The sequence below is a fragment of the Calonectris borealis genome, chromosome 6, assembly GCF_964195595.1.
Source record: "Calonectris borealis chromosome 6, bCalBor7.hap1.2, whole genome shotgun sequence".
In the NCBI taxonomy this organism is placed as follows: domain Eukaryota; kingdom Metazoa; phylum Chordata; class Aves; order Procellariiformes; family Procellariidae; genus Calonectris; species Calonectris borealis.
This window is the reverse complement of record NC_134317.1, coordinates 8,067,937-8,094,406: the sequence shown is the minus strand read 5'-3', so window position 1 is coordinate 8,094,406 and position 26,470 is coordinate 8,067,937. Positions and strand designations below refer to the sequence as shown.

The 26,470-nt window shown below is 35.5% G+C and overlaps 1 protein-coding gene across 2 annotated transcripts; it reads left to right on the top strand.

Moving 5' to 3' along the window:
* Nucleotides 1-26,470, top strand: ACMSD (aminocarboxymuconate semialdehyde decarboxylase). 2 transcript variants are annotated; one of them, XM_075152762.1, is made up of 10 exons: nt 1-138; nt 3,651-3,695; nt 8,678-8,774; nt 12,245-12,294; nt 13,619-13,855; nt 16,140-16,233; nt 17,821-17,916; nt 18,387-18,559; nt 25,387-25,485; nt 25,701-26,470. In XM_075152762.1, the coding sequence occupies exons 1-10, from the start codon at nt 82-84 to the stop codon at nt 25,761-25,763; spliced, it is 1,011 nt and encodes a 336-aa protein (XP_075008863.1). In that variant the 5' UTR covers nt 1-81; the 3' UTR covers nt 25,764-26,470. The 2 variants fall into 2 exon arrangements, with proteins under 2 accessions (XP_075008863.1, XP_075008864.1); XM_075152763.1 differs by lacking the exons at nt 1-138; nt 3,651-3,695 and adding an exon at nt 5,158-5,677.

The following is a 26,470-nucleotide window of genomic DNA, read 5'->3' as shown; positions in this document are numbered from 1 at the left end:
AAACCAGGGACAGGAAGGACTGTAGCAATAACACAGAAAACATTTTCATTGAAAGAGTATTTCTCCTTTGATACTTCAAAAATGAAAGTGGATATTCATAGCCACATTCTACCTAAGGAATGGCCTGACCTAAAAAAGGTAATAAGAGTTTAGATATTCAGTGCCTTATGTTAACAGCAACCATTTCTACCAATGTAATTTTTGAAAGAACAAAGAATGAAGGGTTCTGTTATAAATATCTTTAGGGTTTTGTCTAATCTGATTTTTTTCAGCTTTAAGGTATTTGTATTGCATTACTTTGCAAAGCAAGAGTCCCAGTAAGAAAGGGATGGAAAACTGGGCTCTGTTACCCACTCTTTATTTAGTCTGAAGCAATTCTTATATTTTTGCTTGGTTTTTTGTGAGACCTAAAGTTGTCAAATGATGAGGCATAAATTCCACTTTCTTGATAAAACCAGACCTGTCATGTTCCCAAATGGTATTCAGTTTTGTTTTAAATAAGAGAAATAAGTAAATATTAGACAAGATTAACGTTACCTAAGACAAAATTCATTCACATCTTATACCCACAGGCATGAAAGTCACTAACTTCAATAGGAGTGGGCTCACTCTAAGTATGGTTAATTGATGATGATGATGATTTTACTAATATCTGTTATTTTTTTCAGTTACTGGAAAGAAGTAGCACATTGTATTAAAAATACAAAATCTCAGTTGTCAGAACACTGAAGCTATAAGTCAACTTGTCTTGACTTTGAATCTTTGAATTATTATTATTATTATTATTATTATTATTATTATTATTATTATTATTATTATTATTCAATGACATAAATTTATTCTTGTCAGTAATAATTTTCATGATCCTGTGAAAAGTATTTGAGAATGGAAAGTGTCATTTAGGTTTTCATTTAATAAATCAAATCCTTTTCTTATTTCAGGTTATTAAAAGGCATGTAGTCATCTTGTTCTGAATTAGGTTTAAGAGTTATTGCCTAAATAATTAAAATCACAATTCAATATAAAGATGTCTGATCACTTTTTGACTTATAATGGATCATAACTCCAATGCTACAAAGGGTACTGAAAAAGATCACACGGAACGATATTTATATATAGTTTATACACACATATGTATAAAATTATTTGCAATTAAAAATTGCGTTCAGATTTCCAGGACAGCTATTTTTTGTAACTCTTTAATGTTCCCATTCATGATAAAAAATCAGAGTAGAAAAGAGAAGACCTGCATTGTTGCTTCTTTCCGTATTGCAATTCTGTGTTGGTTGTAGTTTGAATGAACATTCCCTGTGACTGACAGTAGTATGGAACACGTGCCTGTCTTTGACAACAAAAGATTACCATTATTTCAGCCATGCTCTTAGGCATCTGATACACTAACTGAAACTTTGTTTTACACTGTACATTTCTTTCACTTAATTATTTTGAGGTTGATGATGGCAAATTCTCAGGTAAGTGTTTCATATGTATTAGCTCTGTGTTTCTCTAATTTTAAGCATGATAGTTCAGTATCAGTTCAATATTAGCCAAAGAGCAGCTGGAAAATGTAAACAGCATATTAGAAAACAGTCGTGAGAAAACCTGGCATTAAGAACATACATAGGATTATTTCTTCATTAGTAGTAGTAGTAGTGAAAAATAACATCGTTATGCATAAAACCTCCTGGAAAGAACGTTTGTTTCCTCGTTTACCTAGGAAGTTCTTCTTAAACATCTATTTGAACTTCCTATTTGTAATTATAAGAGCTCCTCAATGAAAAACACATATACACTGGATAATGTAGGTGAGATGACATATTTTTTAGAACAATTATGTCTGTTTTAAATGGACAGGAGTTTAAATATCAGACTACAAAGACAGGTTCCTCTTGCTTGTTTCAGATTTTGTTGTCCTTGTTTGTGCAATATCCCTATAAAAACACCTATAAAATTCCTTCATTCTGATTTTACATGATTTTAAAAGGTTTTTTTGTCTATATATACTTTAAAAGGGCAATAAATTCACTGAGATAAAATCACCCCAAGAATCCCTTGATGTTCACGGACGTACATCAAGGCTGAATTCACTACTGTTAGACCCTGTAGGCCACTGTTGCATTTATTTAAACACTGATAAAGAGGCAAATATCAAATTTTTAAAAGTTAATTTCCACCTCCTAGTTTTTGTTTCCTCTGTTCTAAAGATTGAGTGATTCAATGGTTTATTAATGGGCCCAGAATAGAAAACAACTCTCAGAATTCCCTAGAGTCCTCTGAAAATTCAAGCCATTAACATAGTTCTCTACATCCCATCCATGGAAAACCAATGAGGCAATCCTAACATGCACACATAGTGCATGTTTTTTCCAGCTTTATAAATACTAAACCTTGAACCTATGACGAGAAAATTCTATTGTCAAGATACTTAAGAGCTTAGGAACCCATAATAAGTATAAAAATTCATAGAAATAAATTAAATAAGGACTGTCAATACATCCAACTAATAACTGAGGGGAAGAAAGAAGAAAATAAGTTCAAAAACAGACCAGAGAGTTTCTCTATTGCCTAAATGCTTCTTGAGAACCTTTAAGGTACTCATTTTCTGCACAACTTACAGTTGCAATTAGCATGAAGCTAGTGAAAACTTAAAGTTCTCATTAGGTGTCATTCACAAAGATTTCCCTACATTTAAATTTTTATATATATATATATATAAAAAAACCTATAAATTTATAAATTTAAATAAAATATACATAGCTAAACATAGCTAAATAAAACATACATAGCCTCAGTCATTAGCATCTCCGATTGGCTGAAGTCAGGAGGCTCGGCTCTGCACACCTACTTTGGGAAAGCTCACAGTGGCTTTACGTAATAATTTGTTATCACAGGAAATTCAGGACTGTATTCAAATTGTTTACACTTCAGTGAAAGAAATACCTGCTTTTACTCAGTTTCCTTTGAAATGTTTCGTAACAGAAAAATGGGAATTCTGAGCATTGTTTCCCATCTATTATGATATTTAAAGATTTCATTTATTTCTAATCTGAGAATTTATGAATATAAAAGGAAATCAGCATCTTTTGTAGGTTTTGGGTTTTTTGCATAAACAATTCTGAATGTCTCTGGAAGAATCTATGAATATCTAAGCTTCTCCTTTTTAGCTTCTCTTGGCTGTTTAAATATTAATAGACAAGAGACTGACCTTCAGTCCTGCTGCTGAATCATGGAAGCTGAAAAGTGGAATCAATACATCTTTGTGCTAATGATTAACTGATCACAGATTGGAAAATTGTCAGCTCAATTTTCATATTGCCAAATGCTTGATTTAATTTTTTCTGTGTTAAAATCATTCCAGTTAGAACCCCAATATAGTAAGCAACTTTAAGTACTTTGAAATCAGTTGTAGGACTTACTTAAAAATGTCATTGAACTGGGAGCTAAAAGTTCAGATCTACAAACACCGTTAGTCCAGTCCAGTTAAACTTCAGCACTTCTGCTGAAGTCAATGGGGCTACTTGTAGGCTCAAAGCTGAGCATATGCGTAAGCGTTTCTCCTGAATAAGGTACTGCTGGATTGTAAGAACTGAGATTTTTATTATTATTGCAAAATGCTAACTAGCACTGGCTTTTTCTTCTTTCTTTCACAGAGATATGGATATGGTGGATGGGTACAGCTGGATCATCACTGTAAGGTTTGGGCTGTTTGGTGCTCTAAACTGATCTTGTGTTGTCATCAGAAATACAAACTCACAGTAAATCTATTAAAAAGCAAAGTGGCAATAAAATTGGCTATGTCTTTGATACAGATTTCTCTAGAGGTCTATCTTCTGCGAAGTAGTATCACTCCAAATCCTAATATACCTCAGCAGAACTTTTTGCTTAAGAGGTGAAACTCACATTCTCTTCTATGAACCAGTATCCGTTTTTCATAGATTTGGGGACCATTATGTAGAAAAGTAGGAGTCTGAGGTATATTGGCAAGTAAAAGGCAGACTGGGTCTGATATTACTTCATCTTTCTGTCACCATCCACTCTATTAACTTTACAAAGGCACTTCTGAGCTACATTAGTGCAACTGGAACAACATGTCTCCAGATGCCATGAGTCTAAGCTAACAGTCCATCTGCATTCAGAATCCATCCTGCTGGTACTGAAGTTAGCAGAATACATGTGTTTACTCTGATGGGCACAGAACTGGTTTCTTAAAGGCTTGATTCTGATCTCACTCAGAGTAGAGCAAATCAGCAATAATTTCAATGACATTCACAGTGACATAACAATGTAAAACTTCTGAAAGCAAGATCAAAATGTTGCAGTTTTTCTTTTGATAAGAGCATTAAAAAATTACCAGTATTAGTGCTTTTTTTACAGGAGGGCACAAGGACCTAAGAGAGGTAAGGCTGATATGGCAAAATAATACCCTTTGTACATTACTATGTAGGTTAACTGTACCAGCTAGTTTTAAAGATGTTACCTCTGTTACCATATAGTAACTTTGGCATTTAGATATCCCTGTCTATCTCAAACACTGTCACAGGAAGCCAGCTTCCTCCTGTGATCTGTCAGCTCCCCACTCCTAGGAATCTTTTGGAGACCCTGTCGCTGCAAATGGCATTGGCCTCTGGAAGGAGGGAGAATAGAAAGATGGCATTGAAAAGAGGTCTCGGGAGACCTCAGTTCACTTTCCACCTCATTTCATAGGTACCTGTCCTAATTTGAAAAACTTCATCTCTAATTGCCTACCACAGGAGTGTTGTGAGTTGTACAGATACAGGAGGGATAAAAGCAATGCAAGGTATTAGCCAGATAATTAAGGAAAAAATACGAAAACAACAGAGGTTGGGTAGATAAGAGCAGAAGGAACAATTTGGATATAGTAGGCTGCAAGACAAAAGATGCAAAGTTAAGAGCATGAATAGCTCAACAAAAAGTGTCAGCACATAACCCACCTACAGCATGTGAATAGTGCAAATAACTGGCTAAACCTAGCTATGTTATGTAATGGCAGGCTGTATGCACAGTGTTATCTGTCTCCGTCTTCTGAAATTCAGACATGATCTCAATATAGGAATTCTATACTGAAAACTAGAGTGATAAGTGATAGAAAGATTTAGCATTTAGCATTTTCAGGGTGACAGTGCCTCTCCTTATCTGGGTGACCTTATACAGAAAATAGTACGCAATCTTCTTGTTTCTTTTTTGACTTGGCTAATTCATTCATTCTCTCTAGACATTCAACTTTTATTGTCTTTAGAGAAGCAAGACTTGCATCTTCCAGGTAATCGAGGTATTTAAATATATAATGCCTGTCAATTTCAGTGGAACTAGACATTCCCTCATCTCCTTGTCACTTGGGAAAATCATACTTCTTTGTGATTGTATATATGCATATATTAACTGAAAAAAGCTGATAAAATGGATACAACACTGTGTCTATTTATTGCAACCTAATGATATACACACTGTTGTCATTCTATAACATGCAAGGCTATGCTGTCAAATGCCTAACAACCATTTATGAAAAAGGACTACTGAATATGAAGGTTGGGACCAAGAATGAGGAGCAAACAAACATTATGCTGAAATTTCACATCTGAGTCTAAGCAGGCATAGGAGGAGAGAACAAGCCACCTGCTGAACCAAAGTGTGGATGGCACAGCTTCTGAGATACATGGTAGGTGCAGGAAGGGGAGAATTGTTGGAGACATTTTTAGCAGCTTAGCTGTTTGTTACAGGTCTGATGCTAAAATTCCTTGCTAAAAATAGTTTGCAAAGGAACTTTGTGGCAAGTCAATAATAGCCTTATACACTCTGCAGAGAATTCTGTCTAGCCTACTTCTGTCTGAAAATGTTGCATGAAAAAAGTGCAGGGCAAAATAAAACCCTGTTCAGATATGTGGAGCTGGGGAAGTTAACTCTTAAGATTAAAAAAAAGCAAAAGCTTCTCATATCATTCTGTGAAGAAGCATCAGGGTCAAACTGAAAGAAAATAATTACATGCATTTTTAAAGAAGTGCAATTTGGGATGTGACTGAGTAATTTAGTGATTGGATAATTTTAAATGTAGCTTGCTGAACCAAATCAGCCTGCTGGACTTAATTCTTGAATATCTCTCTCTTAATTTCCACATAAATTAATTAAAGCCTTAAATATCAGATAATGTTTAGAATGGGATAGAATAGAATAGAAATAGAATAAAATAGAATAGAATGATAGAATTCTTCAGCTGTGGCCTTAGAAAATTGTGTTAACCTTACAAATAAAAACCTCATGTCTTTTATGAGATTTTCAGCACTGCATCCATTGCTCTGAAACCTGAAAATTTTTTTCCTGATCTATATTTCATTCTTACTACTGCAAAAAACTCTGAAAATTGTTTCCCAGTTGAGGTGTCTGAGTAATTTCTCATTTTAAAAATATCAGGTGCAGGTTAGTGGCAGTGTCTAGAGACTATAGAGTATGACTCATTTTCCAGTCACAGTGTTGCTAGGCCAGATCTTTCCATCCTTACATACACACGCATGAATCTATTCAGATGATCATGTTTTGCTTTCCTGCATAATCAAGTTCGTTGTTGCCAACATAAAATGCTGTGAGCTTAGCCTTGACCTGTAGTGTGTTCACAAAGAATCAGTTAAGGCAAATGAAAATAGCAAACTGTTCAACTAATTCTTCAATGAGAACAGCACATGGCTTATTAGAAACCTTTCCTATATTGCAAACACTGTTGCAGCATTCAGAGAACAACTATTTATTTCAGCATTTAGGTATGAGCACTGTCAAAGATAGTTGATCTATCTTATATTGTTTCCAGTATTAGCAGAAGAAAATACATATGAGCAGATCAGCTGCTATGCCTTAGCTATGTCTGAGGAAGTGATTGTCACCAGTAATCCAGTAAAGTCCATACGATCTATTTGTATGCGATGCAATGCTCAGTTCTACTCTGTCATCTTCTCTATTCACACCCCAAATACTTTTCTGTTTATTAGGCAATCTGCAGCAATGCGCTGATCTTTTTTTAATGTATCGGAGTGTATGGCTAGAGTAAACCTTTCTGTCAGGTTGGAAAATCAATTTTACAAGAACCTGAAGTATTTTAGCAGAGGATCAGGACTATGTAGTTGTTATTACTAACTGTAATATTTCAAGTGATTTTCACAACCTGTGATACAGCTAACAAGTAACTTGACAGTTTGCCAAGGCAGCACAGTTAGATTTGTTGAAGAGAGCTTTAAAATATTCATTAGGGCAGTATATTTGTGAATGATGTATGAAGTTAATAGCAAATTCAAGGTTAAGAACAGTCTGACTTCTCAGAAGGAGGGGACAGAAACCCAGCTCTGCAAGAAGGAGTGAAATTTTATTAGTTATTTCTGTTTTAGCATACTAGTAGGGAATATTCTGATTTAACAGATTTTTTTATTTAGAAAAATAGACAGGATCCTAAATAAACTGGTTTTGTGAGGAAAAATAAAGTGGCCTTTGGAGAGACAGAATTCCCTTTCCAGAAGGGTCAGAAGACTGCCCTGCGCTTAGCTTCTGTTTACGGTGAAGGTGAAGGAATAGCTGCTGTGTTTTCTCATGTGGTTTTCAATTTTCAACTGCAGATGCAGTGTGTTCTCTGTCCAATACATCTGCTGCATGACCACCCTTACCTATCCCAAATACTCAGGGACATGTGGATCTTCTGACTTTCATCCATTTCCATTTATCCCTATAATAACTTCAAGCAACCAAGAAATACTCAAGTCTTGCAAGTATTGGTGAATTATATCTCATCAATTTGTGCAAGTGTAAGCCAACAGAAAGACTGTTTTGTCTGTCTGTACAAGTCCATAGAAGCATGTGGATACCTACAACTGTAACAGACAATTTACTTTGCTTAATGTGATAACACTGTGCCTACTCAACCTCTTTGGACAATTGACAAATCAACCAAAAATTAACTTTAAAAGGGAAGTTTCCATGTTCATAGTTAAAGGAACAGTATTAAATTTCATTACCTTGATAATATTTTGAACTTTGTAGGTTTGGGAATTGGTGGCATATGCAGAAGGTATTACACTAATTCAGGTAATGGTTTTATACTGCGTTTAGGTTTTGTTTGGGTTTTTTTTCCCCAAATACAAAATCTTCAATAACTCTTTTTTTCCCAAGGAGAAAATGTAATCTGAAGACAACATAATAGGTCTCCTTTTGTCTCAGTATCACTGGTGATATGAAACAACTGGACTGAAATTAACAGAGTTGCACAATTATTTCTGTAGTTACTGGAATCATCATGATGCTATTGACTTTAAAAGAATACACACATACCCAAGGGGAAAATTTAGCACAGATTTAATTAGAGTATTGTTTTGAGGTCAAAATTTGGTTTGAGGATAAACTTGGATTAAGGTACCTGATCTCTTTTCCAAACAAATGTAGTGTGATATACATTGCAAAAGAAAGGGGATTTTTTTATTGTAAAGAATTAAATCTGAACTATAAATTAATGTTTTATTAATGACTATTTTAAAATAGTCTTAGATTAAAAATACCCACTGAATAAAAATAAAAGAAAAAAATTCTGTCACTGAATTTCTGTAGAGAGCACAATATACTCAAGCGACGATAAATTAGCATGTACTACTTTGTCACATTTATAATATATGAAAATGTCATTTCACAGGGACAGGCAAAGATGATGAAGGATGGAAAGGTTTTTAGAGTTATTCACGAGAACTGCTGGGATCCAGAAGTACGGATTAAAGAGATGGACCTATCAGGTACCTCCATAAAGGAATTGAAATCATTATGTCTCATTTAGAATAATAGCAACTTCTCTGTTAATTAGCATCTGAAAGTGCTCAATAACAATATCAAAATTAAAAGGTTTAGCATACTGATTCATTAGTTTAAATCTGTTGAAAGTCAGTGAAAACTGATATGCTTTATATTCAGACTCAAACAGGACGTGTTCCCATAACTTTCCTCATTTTCAGTAGCAATTTATTCCCCACATGGGCTCACTGATTTTGGTGTGATTGTTAACACAGTAAGAAACTAACTGACATAAGTAAGGATGACTGACTGTGGACTTGAAAAGGCAACATACATTCCAGGTATAGAAGTGATTTACGTAAAAGAGGAAGCCTTTTCATTTTTGTTCCAAATGTTAAAAAGATTTTGCTTACTCATAGGATTTTTTGTATGTTTGTTTCCTTTTCTAATATTTTTTTCTTTTTAATGTTGCAACTTCATTCTGTATTTTTGCTAGAGGACTCTGAGCCTAGAAAACTGATACAATTACATTCTCAGAAAAGAGAGTTTTCCTGATTTAGAAAGAAACTTAACCAGATGCCAAATTTGCAAATTTGTTTTCCATCAAGTTACTGACATGCCACTAAATAAGGTTTGTAAGATGGGAAACTGAGAATGAGAGAAGGAACTTTTAGTCTGGTGGATTATCTTTGTTAGATCTTATTAACACTCTAATTCCAAATTACTTTTGTGAGAGAAATATTGTTACTGAAGATTATTTTTTCTTAGATTGAGGCCTGCATAATTCCCTACATCAGTTTCTCAGTAGATGCAACTTGAGTATCTTCTCTGAATTTTCATAAGGAATAAACATCTGAATTACTTCAAACAGCAGATATTTTACAAGTAGCATCTTTATGATTATTGTTTCCTTCTCTCAAGGGATAGCGTGTTAGGAGATACTTTGGGTCATTCTCCTTATGGAGGTTTATTGCAACACATAACGTACGCCGATTTAGGAACTCAAGGGCTGGTGGGCAATTTATGTAAAGACAACTTAGATAATTTTCAAGTACCTCGTTTTCACCCTGGAGAAGCAGTATTTCAAACTCCAACTATTAGACATTTAATAGGAATGCTAGAATGTCTTTGCAACCTCTCTGAAATATGCTGCCTTGACTAGATTGTAATCATTCCCTAAGTTAGCTCAGGGATTTTGGGGATTACCATGTCATTCAACCACCGTGTGGATCATAAATAGTCTTTGGGCATCTTTCCCTTTCAGATATTTCCCTCAACACTAATGGCAAGTTTCTACAAAACAATTCTGCCCCATCTATTTGCTGTAGACAAAGAGAAAACACAGGAGCAATTTTTTTCAAATTTTTGCAACAGCTCTCCAGAAAAGAAAATGTATCATAAAGCCAACACCACGCTATTTCTCGACAAACTAAACAGTGCTCACTTGGTTAAAAAAAAAAAATCTAAAACTGTGTGTTACAGCACCATCTGGTGACTTGTACCATAAAAATGTCCCCATTTATTACAGCACTCCAGAGATACAGGCATCAGCCAATTACATATAAAATATAGGTCTTACTGTTTTTCATTCTTACTGTTCACCTAATGATAAAGACTATGGGCTGCATTTACTCTTTTTCGGTTTACAAAGCTGTAGCTACTTAGTTCAAAGACCGTTTTCTGTAACACAGGCCAAGATAGATCATACCCAAAAATTTAACCTCCAAACATGGCATAATTTTGGAACAAAGATGCAAGGAGTCTCCCAGCTGAACAAAACTAGTATCAGTCATTGTAAGGTATTATTAACTCAGAGAGAAAACTTACAGCTTGGTTGCTAAAAGGCTTTGTGCAATGCCCAAGAAATCTTGCCAGTAATAAGAGACGGTAGCCAATGTACCAAAGACACTAAATTAGTTCTCATAATCATATGTCCCAGGTCTATTTGGTATACAAACCTGTGTAAAAAAAAATCAATTAAAAAAAGCTATCATCAAGGTAATTCAATAAAACAAGCTGCAAATGTAATTAACATAACATTCTATGACACAAATCATCACAATTTTATTGGAGAATATCTTTCAGTTAATCCTAACTGCCTTTTCTTACTATTTTATCCTTTGTAAAACCCTCTGAAGAGGGTATAAAGTAGAGGTTTTTCTGTGCTGATTCTTCTTCTTCCTAAAGCTAGTGTCTAGGAATGTTCAGCTTGGAAATCTGCCTTTAAGATTTATGTTAAATTTGCTCAGAAGTGTAAAAATGAATTGAAACCAGATACAATGCTTACTGTGGAAAACATGGTGAATGTTCTCAAGCATACTAATCAAGTGTCCAGTATCATACTGGTGGATAATACAGCTTAGGCTGTACTTTGGTATATATGCAATTTTGTAGACCTAATCCTTAAGCCCAAACCACTGCTGCTGTACATAATATTAATCAGATCTTGTAAGAGAGATGCCTGAGTCAGCTTCCCCTCTTGTTTCCTACTTAAAATACTGAGATGGATGTTCACATGTTAAACATTTGAATGCTTTGGCAAGGTCATTGTCTTAGAAGAAATTCTCGTAGGGTTTTTCTGCCATCTTTTGCATTAGTAGTCTCATTATTAACTACCAAGTTAAATTTTTTAAAGCATGACAAAATATGTGTATAAATATTACAATCAGACCTAAAATTAAAAAAAAATACAGTTTTGCATGTAACTATTTAGTGAAGTCCTAATTATTGTTTATTGTTTCTTCTGTTATTAATCTGCTAGGTTTGTTGTGTTCATTCCTGTAACCTGTCACACACAAAGTTACGGTATAGATTTGTGTCTGAACAGAAACCAAACAACGTAGACTTAATTCTCTTTATTGCTAGCATCAAAGTTATTTCTAAAAACAGACAGATTTTCTTATACTTACAACCTCAGTAGTCCAGACACAGGATGAATGAAACCTAATACAATATAGCTTTGGGGAACACTTAGGAAAATATTGTTTAACAACCATTGTTAACATAATGTTGTTTATCTTTCAGCTAATTTACACATTTATTTATTAAATATATATGATAAACGTGACCCCAAAGTAAACTTAAGATACTTAAAATACAATGTATTCTGTTGGCTTAACGTCACATTCATTTATGTGAGAGTAACATTAAATTGCTATTTTAATTAATTGTACACGTGCATACCGAAGTTCTAAAATCAAAATACTTAGTGTCACAAATAATATGGTATAGTATGAAAGTGTTATTTTTCTTCCTACTTAGCAAAAATATTCCAATCCTAATAAACTGATACACTACAAGATTTATTACCATGATCCTTAATTAGCAAAAAAAAGATTCTATGCATGTCACTGTTAAATCAGTCTTTCTTACCATTAAAGCTTTTACCTTCTACCTTTGCAACCAAAATGCTTTCTTATTTTTAACATTTTACCAAAAAAAAAGGAAACATTAACAACTGTTTTTTCTTACTCAGGAGTCACAGTCCAAGTCCTTTCCACAGTCCCTGTAATGTTCAGCTACTGGGTAGGTTCCTACTAGCATATTTTGTAATTCATATGTTACAAAATTTTTTAAAAATAAATGCATCCTCCTATAAATTAGGTGATTGAAGTAGTCACTAGAGCACTAAAGTAAATGGGGAATTGTTCTGCTGTGAAAAACAAAAGACAAAAAAATAGTCCAGGTATCAGAAGAGCCAGCAGGGTGTCCTGGCAAAGCTCCACTCTGGAGTACACGCAGTAAGAAAGAATGAGACAACAGAATTTCTTCTGGGGACCTTATGGGGGTAGCTGGAAACAGGGAGAGAGAATTTACATAGCATGAATCCATGGTTAGCAGGCAGACATATATGTACAGATGCCATGAAAGCTAGGCATCAATCAGTATTTTCTCATGAAGAAAAGTAGTAAAAGATACATTTGTGGTCTTGTCCCACTTTCTTTTAAATGTGGCGTGGGACTCGTTGACCTAGAATGCTTTGAATCTTAAAATTCAGTAGCAAATTTAAATTAATATGTTCCCTGCATGGTGATCTTGAATGCATCAAAGAAATAAAAACAGTCTGGGAAGATAAATCATAGCAAAATGCTGTTCTAAATACATTCTCCATTTGACTATTTAGCTACGGGTACATGTCGAGTTGTTATATGTAAACATATGCTACATTAAAAATCGTTGTGTTAAGCCCACATATAAGTAGTACCACTGATCTTCAGAATTTCTTGTTGGGTGACATATCTTTAAAATTTTATTCTGGTATTTATGGGAATATTTTCCTTTAAATATGTATTAGGAGGAAAAATGAGAAACTGATTGTACGGATATTGCAGTTCCCTTATTAGAATTATGACTGTTATCTCCTTCTAAATGTTAGAGAGGTTTGCTCAAGTTTTCTCTGTAGAATTCTTATGCTCCAGCATCTCACATTTCTTGTTTTTATCTCTTCAACTCCAATAATAGGAGAGTAAATATTTTAAACATTCCTATGTTTAAAAATTATATGCTAATCTTTTTGCATTGGGATAAACAAAAACAGAGGACTGGTTGACACAAAAGACCAGATACTTAAGTGCTTCAGCCACCTGGGCTTTATTACACTCATCCTGAGCAGTGAAGGCAACAGCAGTTGATAAAATATTCAAGACAAGAAGCAGAACTGCACCCAGAGGTTTTAAAGCGAGGCAGAATTTAGCCCTACTGGTTTCCAGCTATTCAGATCTGTAAAGTAAATTTTAGGTTCAAACCCTGTTTCTGAATTGTTTGCAGTGACATTTATCCAATATCTTCCAAAGGTGATAACATTTGAGAACTATATTTTAATGTACTATTCTGCTTAATATCTTACCAGGCCAAACCTCAGGATACTTTAGATCTAGCCCAGATATTAAATAACGACTTAGCTGCTACAGTAAAAAAGTACCCCAAGAGGTTTATCGGCTTGGGTACATTACCTTTGCAAGCTCCAGACTTGGCTGTGAAGGAAATGCATCGCTGCGTGAATGAACTTGGATTTCCTGGAGTACAAATAGGATCTCATGTCAATGAATGGGACTTGAATGCACCAGAACTGTACGATATTTATGCTGTGAGTAGATGTTTCTTTCCTTATTTTGGGGAATTCTGTGATACGGAATTCTGTCTAAAAATACCTTGGGACGTACTCGGTCATCAACTAAATTTATAGATACATGAAAACAGTTGAGCCTTCTAATCTGCTTAATGATCAGAGAGATTCAGCTTTAATTATATATGATAATTTATGATAGGATATAATGACAATAATACAATATAAAACATTCTGAAACATACTTTATAATAATGAATAACAAAATCTTTTTATGATATGAGTTCTCACTGTAGAGTTGCCTTCTTGGTTTGTGAGGACAATTGCAGTATCAAATAAAGCATTTCTGCACTGTTTGCTTTTGGGTTCAAGTTAATGTATCCAATCCTATTGAGATAGTCAATAAAACTCCCTGAGATTTTCAGAGATACCTACAGAGCCGAAGTACCATACGGAATTATGCAAATGGGACCGAAAGTTCCAAGCTGAATGTATTGATTATAAAATGAATTTATAGATTGCATTTCTTAAATAGCCTGAGGTCCAGATGAGGATAGTCATTTGTCTAAATTATGAGGTTTAATAATGTACATTCTTTATCTGTTTCACAGGTTATTATAGCTGTCAGCTTGAAATTGATCCATAGAGGTTATTTTTCAGAATGCTTAATTTATTCAACAATTCTGTTAGTGCAGCATCTGGACTATTTGTTTTTATGGTCATATACAGTCAGTTATCAACTTCCACTCTTGGAGATGCACACATTCACAGAATCACAGCATGGCTGAGGTTGGAAGGGACCTCTGGAAATCATCTGGTCCAGCCCCCTGCTCAAGCAGAGCCACCTAGAACCAGATGCCCAGGACCATGCCCAGATAGATGGCTTTTGAATATCTCCAAGGATGGAAACTCCACAACTTTTCTGGGCAATCTGTGCCAGTGCTCAGTCAGCCTCACAGTAAAAAAGTGTTTCCTGATGTTCAGAGGGAACTTCCTGTGTTTCAGTTTGTGCCCATTGCCTCTGGTCCTGTCACAAGGCACCACAGAAAGGAGCCTGGCTCCATCTTCTTTACACCCTCCCTTCAGGTATTTATATACATTGATGAGATCCCTGCTGAACCTTCTCTTCTTGGGGCTAAACAGTCCCAGTTCTCTCAGCGTTTCCTTATAGGAGGGGTGCTCCAGTCCCTTCGTCATCTTTGGACTCTCCACTAGCTCTATGTCTCTCTTGTGCTGAGATCCCTCGCTTGTACTGGGATCTCTCTCTTATACTATACATTCTTCAGCTTATGTTTAACACATAGGAAGTAACCTCTATCGCTTTTAGAAACATCCCTGGATAATAAAGATCGTGAAATTAAACCATATTTGATAATGAACTTTATCAATCTACCAAGCCAGTTATTGAATTGCTATTTTTAGTTTACAAATGTAGATGGCAATTACTCCCTACAATCCAAAAGTTGCAGCTTTATTTATGCATGTATGGGTAAATAAACCCAAATTTTTCAAATGCATGATAATCTCCTTAGCAACGAGAGAAGGTCCAGAAATACATCTGACAAAATGAAGCTGTTAAATCCTGGTTAAGCATATGAATGATTCTGATGACTATATATTTAAATTTAAGTACATAGTTAAATTACTCAGTCAGAATTACCATCCTATATTGTTCTTCTGTTTTCCTTTCCAAAGATGTCAGTAGTTTTGGAAAAATTAATATACTTGAGTGGAGATGGATTATTGATCGGAATACAGCTAGATTTCGAACTCTTAGGGTGGATTAGGAATAGTTTTAACTTTCTTTTAAGCCAGGCAGAGGGCCAAAGGGGACAAATGTAGTGCAACAGCAATGAAAATTCCTGAATGCAGCTGGAACAATTCTGCAAAACCATCCTAAAATGATTCTATAAAACATTATGAGAATTCATCCTCGTATGTGTAATGAAACCAAAAGAATACTAGTTTGAACTGAGTTTTATTCTGCAGGGTGGCTGACAAACACAGCTAAAAAAGCATTTTTGTACCGTATTAATCTGCAGAACACTTGGCTTACTAAGAAGATATTACCATCAGTGTTTCCAATCCTGTAGTCTCAAAAAGAACTATGAAACTGAGTGAGGACTTCAGGATACGGCCCAGAGGAGTAAATATAACCAACTATTGCTTATAGTTCTTACTTCTATTTTCATTACTAGTACTAATGCTCAGTACGATTTTGCAGGTAATCTTTAAAGCACAACTAAGAACTAAGATGCCTTTTGGTATGATTAGTCAAGATTTAGATTTCTTCTTTTTGCTGCAGGCCGCTGAACAATTAAATTGCTGTCTCTTTGTGCATCCCTGGGACATGCAGATAGATGGAAGGATGTCCAAATATTGGTTTCCCTGGCTAATAGGCGAGTATATATTTACTTTGCTTAATTTACATTTATGAACTGCCACTGGATTATGCCCAGAAGATTGTTGCAAAGGTACTAGTACAGAAAAAAACTACATGATTTTTCTATAAATCTGGTTTTTTTTTAAATCAAGTACTACGATTAAATCTGTTGTGTAAATTCAGCAGTCATTTGTTTTTAAGCTTGTTTAGTTTGTCTAACTTTTAAATACCTAAAATTAAAATTATTCAAACTAGCAACAGAATCTAGTATTCTCTTTTGTCCTAAATACAAAAAGCAGGTGACTAGGGAAAAGTGAATTGTCTCTGAAATGAGCTCCTCAAAAATAAAGTGAGTAAATGAAGGAGTAGGCAAAACCAAACATTACTTCCTAGAATTTCTTGGATTATTTCCTAGAAATAGGTTGATCAGAGAGGAAATAAATCTAAATTCACATCAACTATAGCTGAAACAACATGTACTTTGAAAGCTCCCAATAGATGTAGGGAATTATCTAGTTCCTGTTTTTTCCCCCATCTGCTAGGTAAATCAGAAAAACATCGAATAACAGGAGTTAGGTTATACTGCTACCTAGAAATGTTTAGGCCTGATTCCACCCTTCCTTACTCTGTTTTGCATTGTTTTGTTTTGCATGGTTTTGCACTGCCTCCAATAGAGGTGTTCTGAAAAACATACTCAATGTACGTATAATATATGTTCTGCAATATACACTGGAAAATCTTAGTGTCCCAGTCACCAGTGCATTATCTTAAAACAATATCAATTAGTCTTGATCAGAGCAGGCTCAACACAGAATTAAAAAGAGACTAAAATTACTGCATTTGCTTAACAAAGTGTAAAAATTTTCCTACTAATAAGGCTTTGCATCTGAGCATATGGTAAAACAGAAATGAAAGACAGCCTTTGGAGCTGATGGGTATTGTTTCCCCCATAGATGAGGGGAACTCAGTTCCTAATTTCAAGCTGGATTTCTGAAGTTAGGCGCCCAAATGGCATGATATTCTAAAAATGTTAGGTGTGCTCAGAAACTGAGGCCCGATACAGGAACTTGAATTGCTGTTATGTTCCTAACACTGGGCATCCAAGTTACCCAGTGGCAAAGAGAGAGAGAGGTTATTTCTAAACTGTAGGAATTGGCACCATGTCACAACTAAACCCCAAATCTGTGTTGGAATATCCACCAACATATCTGCCCCAGCTTCCACACAAAAGAAGCATAGGTGGGAAGAGAACCTGGCGTATTCCAGACTTGCCTTTGAGGTAGGATAACTGGGGAATCAAGCCTGTGCTGTGCAGTTCAGGACATACCCAACTTGTCTGTCAACTGTCCTAGTGGTGTAGGATAAAAACTGGGCTTAGAATTCAGAAGATCTTAGCTTCCAGTCCTGTGTCCTCATTTCAGTTAATTAATTTTCAGCTCCACGTTCCTCTAACAGAAATAGTGCGTAACCTTTGGCAGTTGCTCTGTAACTATTATTTTTTCACTAGGCTCAAGGCTAATTGAAGAAAATGGAGATAACATTCAAAACTCATAGGAAAATAAAAAATAAAACTCTCATACAATAAAGCTTTTTTTGTTCTTAGGCATGCCAGCAGAAACAACCATAGCCATTTGCTCCATGATTATGGGAGGCATTTTTGAAAAATTTCCTAAGCTGAAAGTTTGCTTTGCACACGGAGGTAAGTAATATACCATGTGAAACACTTGTTCTTTAGTTGAGCGTGGTACAATTGTATTTTCTGGTATGCCAGCTAATAGGGTTACCACATTAACCCTAATAGGGTCACCAGCTGAGTACTATTACCCCAAAGAAGATAATCTGCCAGATCGGCTGCTTGTGTGAACACTCTCTAGCCTGTTTCAGCCAGTGTAATAATAGCCTTTAGGGGAAACGAGGAGGAAGGGGAGACAGGAGATTGTTTGGGAAAAGGGACAAGGAAGCAGCAGGAGGAATTTGGGCATCACAGTAGTGAAGAGGTGGGGAAAACAGAGAAAGAAGCTAATGAAGGGAAAGGAATAAAAAATTGCTGGTGCAGAGCACTTTCTTTCTAAATAGTTGACAGTAAAACTTATGGATCTCTGTTGATAATGTGGCTTTTTTACCTCCTGCATATTTTTAGCTTCTGTTACTAAAAATTTCTTCTTGCAGGTGGATCTTTTCCATACACAGTTGGGCGAATCTCCCATGGATTCAATATGCGCCCTGATTTGTGTGCCGTGGATAATAAGGTGGATCCAAGAAAATATCTTGGTTCATTTTACACAGACTCTCTTGTCCATGATCGTGGTGCACTAAGGCTGCTAACAAGTGTAATAGGAGAGGTGAGTTTTAATGCTTCCAGAAGCAGGTGAGTCATTCTTTATTTAATTCTCTATGAAATAGCAAAAGGACAAAATAAGAAGAAAGCAGGAAGAAGACAGCATAATCTTCCAGTAAAATCAGAACTTGAGCTATTACAAACTGATGGGCTTCTGCCATGTTGATAATGTTTTTACTATATGGAGTTATTGAAATGGTGGTTTTAATCCAGGAAATCATGCACTGTGAACCTTAGTTCAGTGAGGCTAGTTTCTTGTATGAGGTTGTTCAGGATGGGACTGCAAGCAAAGACTGCTTCATTTGGAGCCTTGTTTTCAAATGGCTTAATTTTCAAATTCAAGTGTATACTCAAAGAAATAAAATTGTATTTCCACTTGGGAAGTTATAGGCAGAAAAAAGTCAATAATGAATAAAGTTTTTGTGAGGATCCTGGAGAGCACATTAAACATCATGGGTTTGCAAAAAGATTTTAATTGTTAGAGTGGAGAGTAAAGAAATCTTTGTAGTTTAGCAATCTGTTTAAATTGGGTACAGCATGGGACAGAAAAATCAAAAAACATTCAAATAATTCCTTCTCATTAGTAAATGCTCAGGAAGGGGTTGAAGATGGCATCACTCACGCCAACTTCCAATGGATCACTACAAATCAACAAGAGACCTGTATTTGTGTCTTGACCTCTGGAGCTCGTGGAGTTTCTGCAGCTAGCAGGCAGATACCTACCAGATCTCAAAAACAGAAATGCAAGCTCTGACATTGACTTTCTTGTCTCGACAACTGTTTCCTGTTTCCTGTACATTAATTTCTAGGCTCACATAGTACTTTCTCACGTATGGGGCTGTTGCTGTCATCAGGGCCTCTTGTATGACCAAAGTTCACAAGAACAGTTAGGCCGAATGTTTTCTTTCTCTCTACAGAAAAGATACTGTTGACTTCCCATTATCATCTCTAACAGTCTGAACAGGTTACTGCAATAAATATGTACTAGAACTGATACAGAAGTGTCTTGCCTAGGCCAGCCAAAAATAATAATGCAGAACTATTTCTTTCTTTATTGTGGTACTCTGAGCCCAGGTCTCAGCCCTTTGAAATCCATGGGTTTTCAGTCTGTGCTGCACAGGAAATCTGTAGCTTTGAGACTGGACTTCTGCCTGCAGCTCCCCTACAGTACATGTGCCTTTTAGGAAAACTTTGCATTTGAAGATTCATGAAAAATTCAACAATGTGAAGCACAACTGCAGCTTGAAACAATACTATAGAAAGTTTTTGTAAAGTGTATATGTACACATACAATAACACTACAGCTCTAAGGAGAGGAGAGAGAATACCTCTTTCTTAAACCCACCATGAACCAAAAATAGATTTATGACAGGAACCCCATAAAATGTGCAAAGAAACTACCATGCAGCCTAGTTCCGCTAGAAACAAGTAAGATAAAACCCAGGTCCATTTACTTGTCAAAAGATCTGCTAATAAGCTGTTAGTATTGGAAAGTTCTTATAACATCAGTGGCTATCAACTCGGGTGGCATTTGCTAAGTTCTTTCCGTACATATGGACATGTTATAGCATTTTTTTTGGCAGTCCTAGTCCTAGTGAACACTGATGGAGAGATCTCTGTGCCAGGGATGAAGTTTTAGGCACCGGATGGGTTACTAACAAAATACCAGGCCTGCAGCCTAATATTGATATCTGTTAATTTCTGTTACCAGCCTCTAAATAGTAAATATATCATGGTCAACAGCCCAGGACTTTTCACTCTGCATTACCTTTTGAATCTAACTGTAGCTTACCGTAATCAAGTGGCTTTAAGTAGTTTTTACAATAGATTTAAAAATTTTACCGGATGCGATGTGCACTTCCATTTTACAAGGTATCCAAAGGCAGTAACAGTTCAGCACTTGCGTTCAGTTATCTCCTTTTCTGAGAAGTCTCCCCAAATCTGGACCATGTCATCCTAAGTGTATTCTCGTTCTACATGCAGTTATAGTATAGCAGGGATGAGTCTAGCTCTCGAATTTTAAATTGCCATGTTTAAGTGGTCAGATTCCTTTTTTTATTGCCAAGGAGATAAGATCACTTGCTTGTTTCTTTTTTTTCCATTTTAAAATGTTGGGAGACATGTTTTGCCATTGTTAGAAAGACCTCAGTAAATTAGAACCTGCGTGACTCAGCATGGCTGAGACTCACAGATTCTTTTTTCTGGGCTGAGTCTGGTTTTAAGCTGAACTATAGATGTCAAGAGCAAAGCAGGACAGAAAGTACAACAGGATGGTTAATCTATTGCTGACAATGTTTTTTCTGTTTTAACTTGTGTAGAGTGCAAGTCTTGTAGCAGTTCTGCTTTAGAGTAACAAGTTAGCTTTGCATCTCAAGGCTGCTCTAAGCTATGGCCGTTGTGGGAAAGCTGCTGTCTTTGCACCACACTTAAACTGTAACTTTTCTACCTTTCTTTCTAAGAAGCAACACATAGGCTCTGGCCCTTAATCATGACTAGTCTTTGCAACTGAAATTTAGTTGTTTAAGGAGAGAGAGGTTACGGATTCTAATTCGATAATCTAAAAGTCACTCAGCAATAGCCTCTCTCATGTCTCATTTATTTTGTCAACACACTTCTGAAATTAAGTTTCCTAATGCAATGAATTTGACCAGTGGACTACATAGGGTGTTGGTGTCTTCTTTAACTCTCCTCTGAGTATTTTGAGCTCAAGCAATGTGACATCAGGTAGAACCACAGTACTGAAAAGTCATGAGTCAGATCCCAAAAACTTAAATGCTTTTAACGCTCCAGAGAACTTGGAAAAAAAGTACATTTTCTTTCTATTTTTCATAGCCTAAGGCATCTTATCCTTGAAAAAAACATTCACATTGCATTTTCAAGCTTTACTTTATAACCATGAAGATTAAAAAGTTCCCTCTTTTTTCTGATGAAAGTTGATATTCTTACATAATACCATTCCAAGAGTCAAATGCTTAAAAAAATGCCAAATACCTCAGTGTTTTCAGTGCAACCATGTATTGGCAGAATAACAAATATAAGATGAATAAATGCTGGGCTAAAAACAGTGCGATGGGGTCTTGAGGATGACACTGTAACTTTATGAGCTGAAGGTTTGAAATAGGACAGCTCCCTAGAGTATAGCTAAGAGCTGTCAGGAAGGGCATCAGCGTGTGTGAAGATCTGCTTAGACATGGCTTCAGGTCCTTAGGGAACAGCCATTACCTGGCATCAGAGTGTAATGTGCGGGCTTTGAGCTTATGAATATTAAAATCCAGTGACAGCTGTGATGAGTCACGTACATTTAACTTCATCCCTTCTTAGTTTTGGGTACAGGTTAATTGGAGCCTATCCCAGTTAAAGGAAGCAGAAATATACATTTCTGAGAAAGAATTTTGTAAGACTGCAAAATTGCTGCAGTCCTTCGCGCCCCCCATGATGAGGTAGCTTGAAGTGAATATAAATAAACACAAAATCCCTAAAGATGCTGGCTATAAAAAGTGAAGAACTGGGTTGACAGGGGATTAAATGATTCAGTGTATCTCTGCAAAAACTTCCCCATGGTGATTCCTCAAGAGCCATCACACAAAGGTAAAACATTCTCTGGCCAGAAGTTGGAGCTGAACGGGCTATAGCAATCTGGCCTTTTTTTGAGATGTGTCCTGATAGTAGAAAAGAAGGTGAGATTCAAGGCAAATACAATTTTTCACTAATATAAGAGGACAAACTCATGCTTGATGCTCTTTGAGATTCATTTTAAGATTCAGGTCCCTATTACTGTGAAAAAAGTTCTGTTGAGTAGAAGGGTTCACTGAGGTTAATCATTAGCCATATGTACCTTTCTAAAAGGAGAGATGCAATAATTAAGGTATCAAACTGTAAGTCCTCTAGGGAAAACTGACTTTGTTGATATCCTTTGGAATAATATTATAATACATCTCTTACGCTAGGAGTATTATTTATCTGCAGAGCCTTCATAGGACTTCTCTGAGGCTGGTTGCTAAAGACAGGTATTGCAATCCCCATTTTATAGATGGGTACAAAACTGAAGCTCAAAGAGTATAAATTAATAGCCTAATATCACTAGTAGCAGAGCAATAATGCTGCTTCTAAATTTTTATTATTAATTTACAGCTCTTAATTTTACTGCTAATTAATAGATCGCATGATTAGCTGTGAAACACTTTAAGTTAGAGGAAAAGAAAAATATCATTGAAATAAGATAGATGTTATTCCAATGAGGAGGTGGGATTTCTTTCTGCTTTGGTATATAGGAGATGTAAACAAGAATGTACAAACCTTCCTGGCTTACTTAACTTTGACAAATAAACAGCTGGGCAAATATTGGGTTTCCTTCCCCTTTACTTAGAAATCCATTTTCTCATATAAAGCTAGTATGTTTATTGGTTGGGGTTTTTTTATATATGGCATACATTTGTTTTTCATATCTGAAGAAAATGTCTTAGTATCAGATTGAATATTATAAATAAAAGAATGTATTTAGCTGCTTAAACATACACACATCCAAATATATTTTCTTTAATCTACACCTAGAACTTGATTTAGTGTAGAGAGGAGTATAAACTCTCCTATTCTAATCTTATGGAAAGACTTCTGTAATAAATTATAACACAACAATATAGGACAGAACAATAGAATGTGTATCTTCTGTTTGGATTTTGTGTAACGTTTTGTGTAGGTTCTTTCAGAGACTCTCGGGTGACATCTACTGGAGGCAAAAAAAAAAAGCATTTGGCAAATAAGAAAAACTAATAATTTCATAAAATAACTGAAATGTGTTTTTTTCACCCTATTTCAGTATTGGTAACTGAGTTCAAATATTATAACAAGTGCGCCAAATTCATGAGCTTGATTTCAAATTCATGAGACATTTAAAAACATATATTTTTAATGAAAACTGTGGTTTTCAAATATTCATGTCTCCAGGAGATGAAGCTTAAAGGAAAATAGACTTTTGATAAAATTGAAAGAGTTAGCAGTATGCACTATTCAAGGTAGATAAAATGGGGAAATATCATTCCAGTGTGAAAATGAACCTATAACAATGTAGACCTATTGAGGATCTGCCTATTTCTTTTCATCTCTGATAACAGGAATGATGCATACAGATTTTTATTGAATTTTCTTTTCACTGACTTACTTTCAGAAACAAATCATATCATGTCACTCATATTCTCAGATACGTTTCAAATGCACAGCTAATATCCAATTCCAGTTAAAGACAATGACATTTAAAAAAAATTATAGACTTCCAAAAAGATACTAAACTTTGTAAATGAGATTTTGGTTTTGTTATCTGAAGCCGAATACTGGTTAAATTAAATTAAATAAAATACTTTTTTTTTTTAATGTTTGTAGTAATTCTACATTGTACCATGCTTTAAGTATTATCACATTGCAATTATTACAGCTTTTAAAGTATCACACAAAAGATAATTTTGATTGCTTTGTATTTTTTATTACACATTCTTCTCACATATATATATAATTTCAAGTTTGTGTGTGTCTGTGTATGTCTATGTGTGTGTATATAGTCAAGAATTTAAAATTCAAGAATCCAAATCCAAGCATCTTTTCTGAGTTTGATGGAGAACTTCCTGAGATTATTAAAGAAATGTGTCAAAAACTCTCATACTTTTTTTGGACTGCACACAACAGTGCAGGGCGTGTGTCCTGGTTTCGGCTGCGATAGAGTTAATTTTCTTCTTAGTAGCTGGTATAGTGCTGTGTTTTGGATTTAGTAGGAGAATAATGTTGATAACACACTGATGTTTTGGTTGTTGCTAAGTAGTGTTTACGCTAGTCAAGGACTTTTCAGCTTCCCATGCTCTGCCAGGTGCACAAGAAGCTGGGAGGGAGCATAGCCAGGACAGCTGACCCAAACTGGCCAACGGGGTATTCCATACCATATGACGTCATGCTCAGTATATAAGCTGGGGGGAGTTGGCCGGGGAGCAGCGATCGCTGCTCGGGGACGGGCTGGGCACCGGTCGGCGGATGGTGAGCAATTGCATTGTGCATCACTTATTTTGTATATTCTATCATCATCATTATTATTATTATTATTTTCCTTCCTTTTCTGTTCTATTAAACTGTCTTCATCTCAATCCACGAATTTTACTTTTTTTCCCCAATTCTCTCCCCCATCCCCCTGTGGGGGGGAGCGAGCGAAAGGCTGTGTGGTGTTTGGCCGCCTGCCGGGTTAAACCACAACAGCATGCAATGAACATGAAAAAGAACCAAAAAGTAAGTGAAGAAACAGAAGGAAGAATTCTCTGTACCCTTTATTGGCCACTTAATTATGGCAACACTTAACCAAGATTAATCATTGCATTTTAGGCAAACTACTTGCAGAATCGGTAGTGTAAGAGAGTGGTATAGGAGAACAATAGATGCCTTTCTGTTACATTTCAAACCAACACCATAGTACAGAAAATCAATCTGAGTAGGAAATTACCATTTGTATTCACCTAAGCAATATACACTCATTCCCATGGGCCTGGGATTTGCATTTTGAACTTTCTGTGTACCAGAATAAAAATACACCAAACACTAGTCAGACACCACAAAAACAATAAATAACCTGTACTTTTTTTCAAACTTAAATTCACCCAATAAACTCAAGTCATTGTTTTCCAGCTTTGTTTTTTTCCTAATGAAAGTTGGAACCCAAAGATTATCCTCATATTCACTTTCGTAATGAATCAGTCCAATATATACATGTAATTTCATATATCATAAATTGCAGAAAGCACATGCAACTATGTTGTTTAATGTTACTACAAAATGTACAACATGTTTTTTTATTACCAGGACAAAGTTATTTTGGGGACAGATTACCCTTTTCCACTTGGGGAACTGGAACCTGGAAAATTGATTGATTCAATGGAAGATTTTGACAATAAACTGAAGGTATGGTCTTCACATTCGGGGGTTTTTTCCCCTCCTTTTTAAGCCTCTGGTTTTAGACCTGAAATAAAACACCGAAAAATCAGTGTGGTTCACTGATTTCTGCAAAGACTGGAAGAGGCCCTTTGCAGCAGTGCATTTTAAAGCACAAGTAAAAGCATGTGAGTAAAATTGGAGTTAAGCACACACAAACATAAATATGTGTTTTGTTTTTACAGGATAAACTCAAGGCTGGCAATGCTCTGGAATTTTTGGGTCTTAGCAGAAAACAATTTGAATAATTATGAAGATATTAAAGAGACCAAACTTTGGAAATAATGCTGAATCCATAGGGATACTTCTATTTGCATGTATAATTATACAGATGAAAAATAAATTTGACAAGTATATTACAGTCTACTGTTATTTCCAAAACAAAAGCAAGGGTACTAGAAATGAGTATGCATAGGTATTTCTGTGCATTTGAGGATTTAGGTTGTCTTTAAATAATTCTGAAATCCCTGCTTTCATAAAAAAGGAATGATTTCGTCTTTTGCAGTTGTAATAAGAATCTCTGAATGATAATTAATGTCATGTTATTAGGACTTGATTCCCAGGAAGAAAGAACTGAGAAAATTATGACTTGTATCCATTACATTTCAGTCTTTGTTATGCCCAATAAACAGAGTTTGAAAGAATCTTAAAACAGAATTTAAACAGAATTTTGTTGATGCCCAATAAAAGGCGACATTTGCCTTTATCCGCTGATTGACATTGCAGCATACCACACTTCAGCTCAGCACTGTAAGTATATGCACTGACGCTTTGTAAATGTTGTGATAGGATGAAAAATGTCTATGTGGGGACTTGTACTTTTTAGCTGCCTCCTACACCACTGGCAATTGATTCATCAGGAACAATTTGAACAATATGGTTTAATATGGCAGAAATAATGTATTTGTGTGGGTAATACTTTGTGCGTCACAATAAATACTAGTGTTTAGCAACA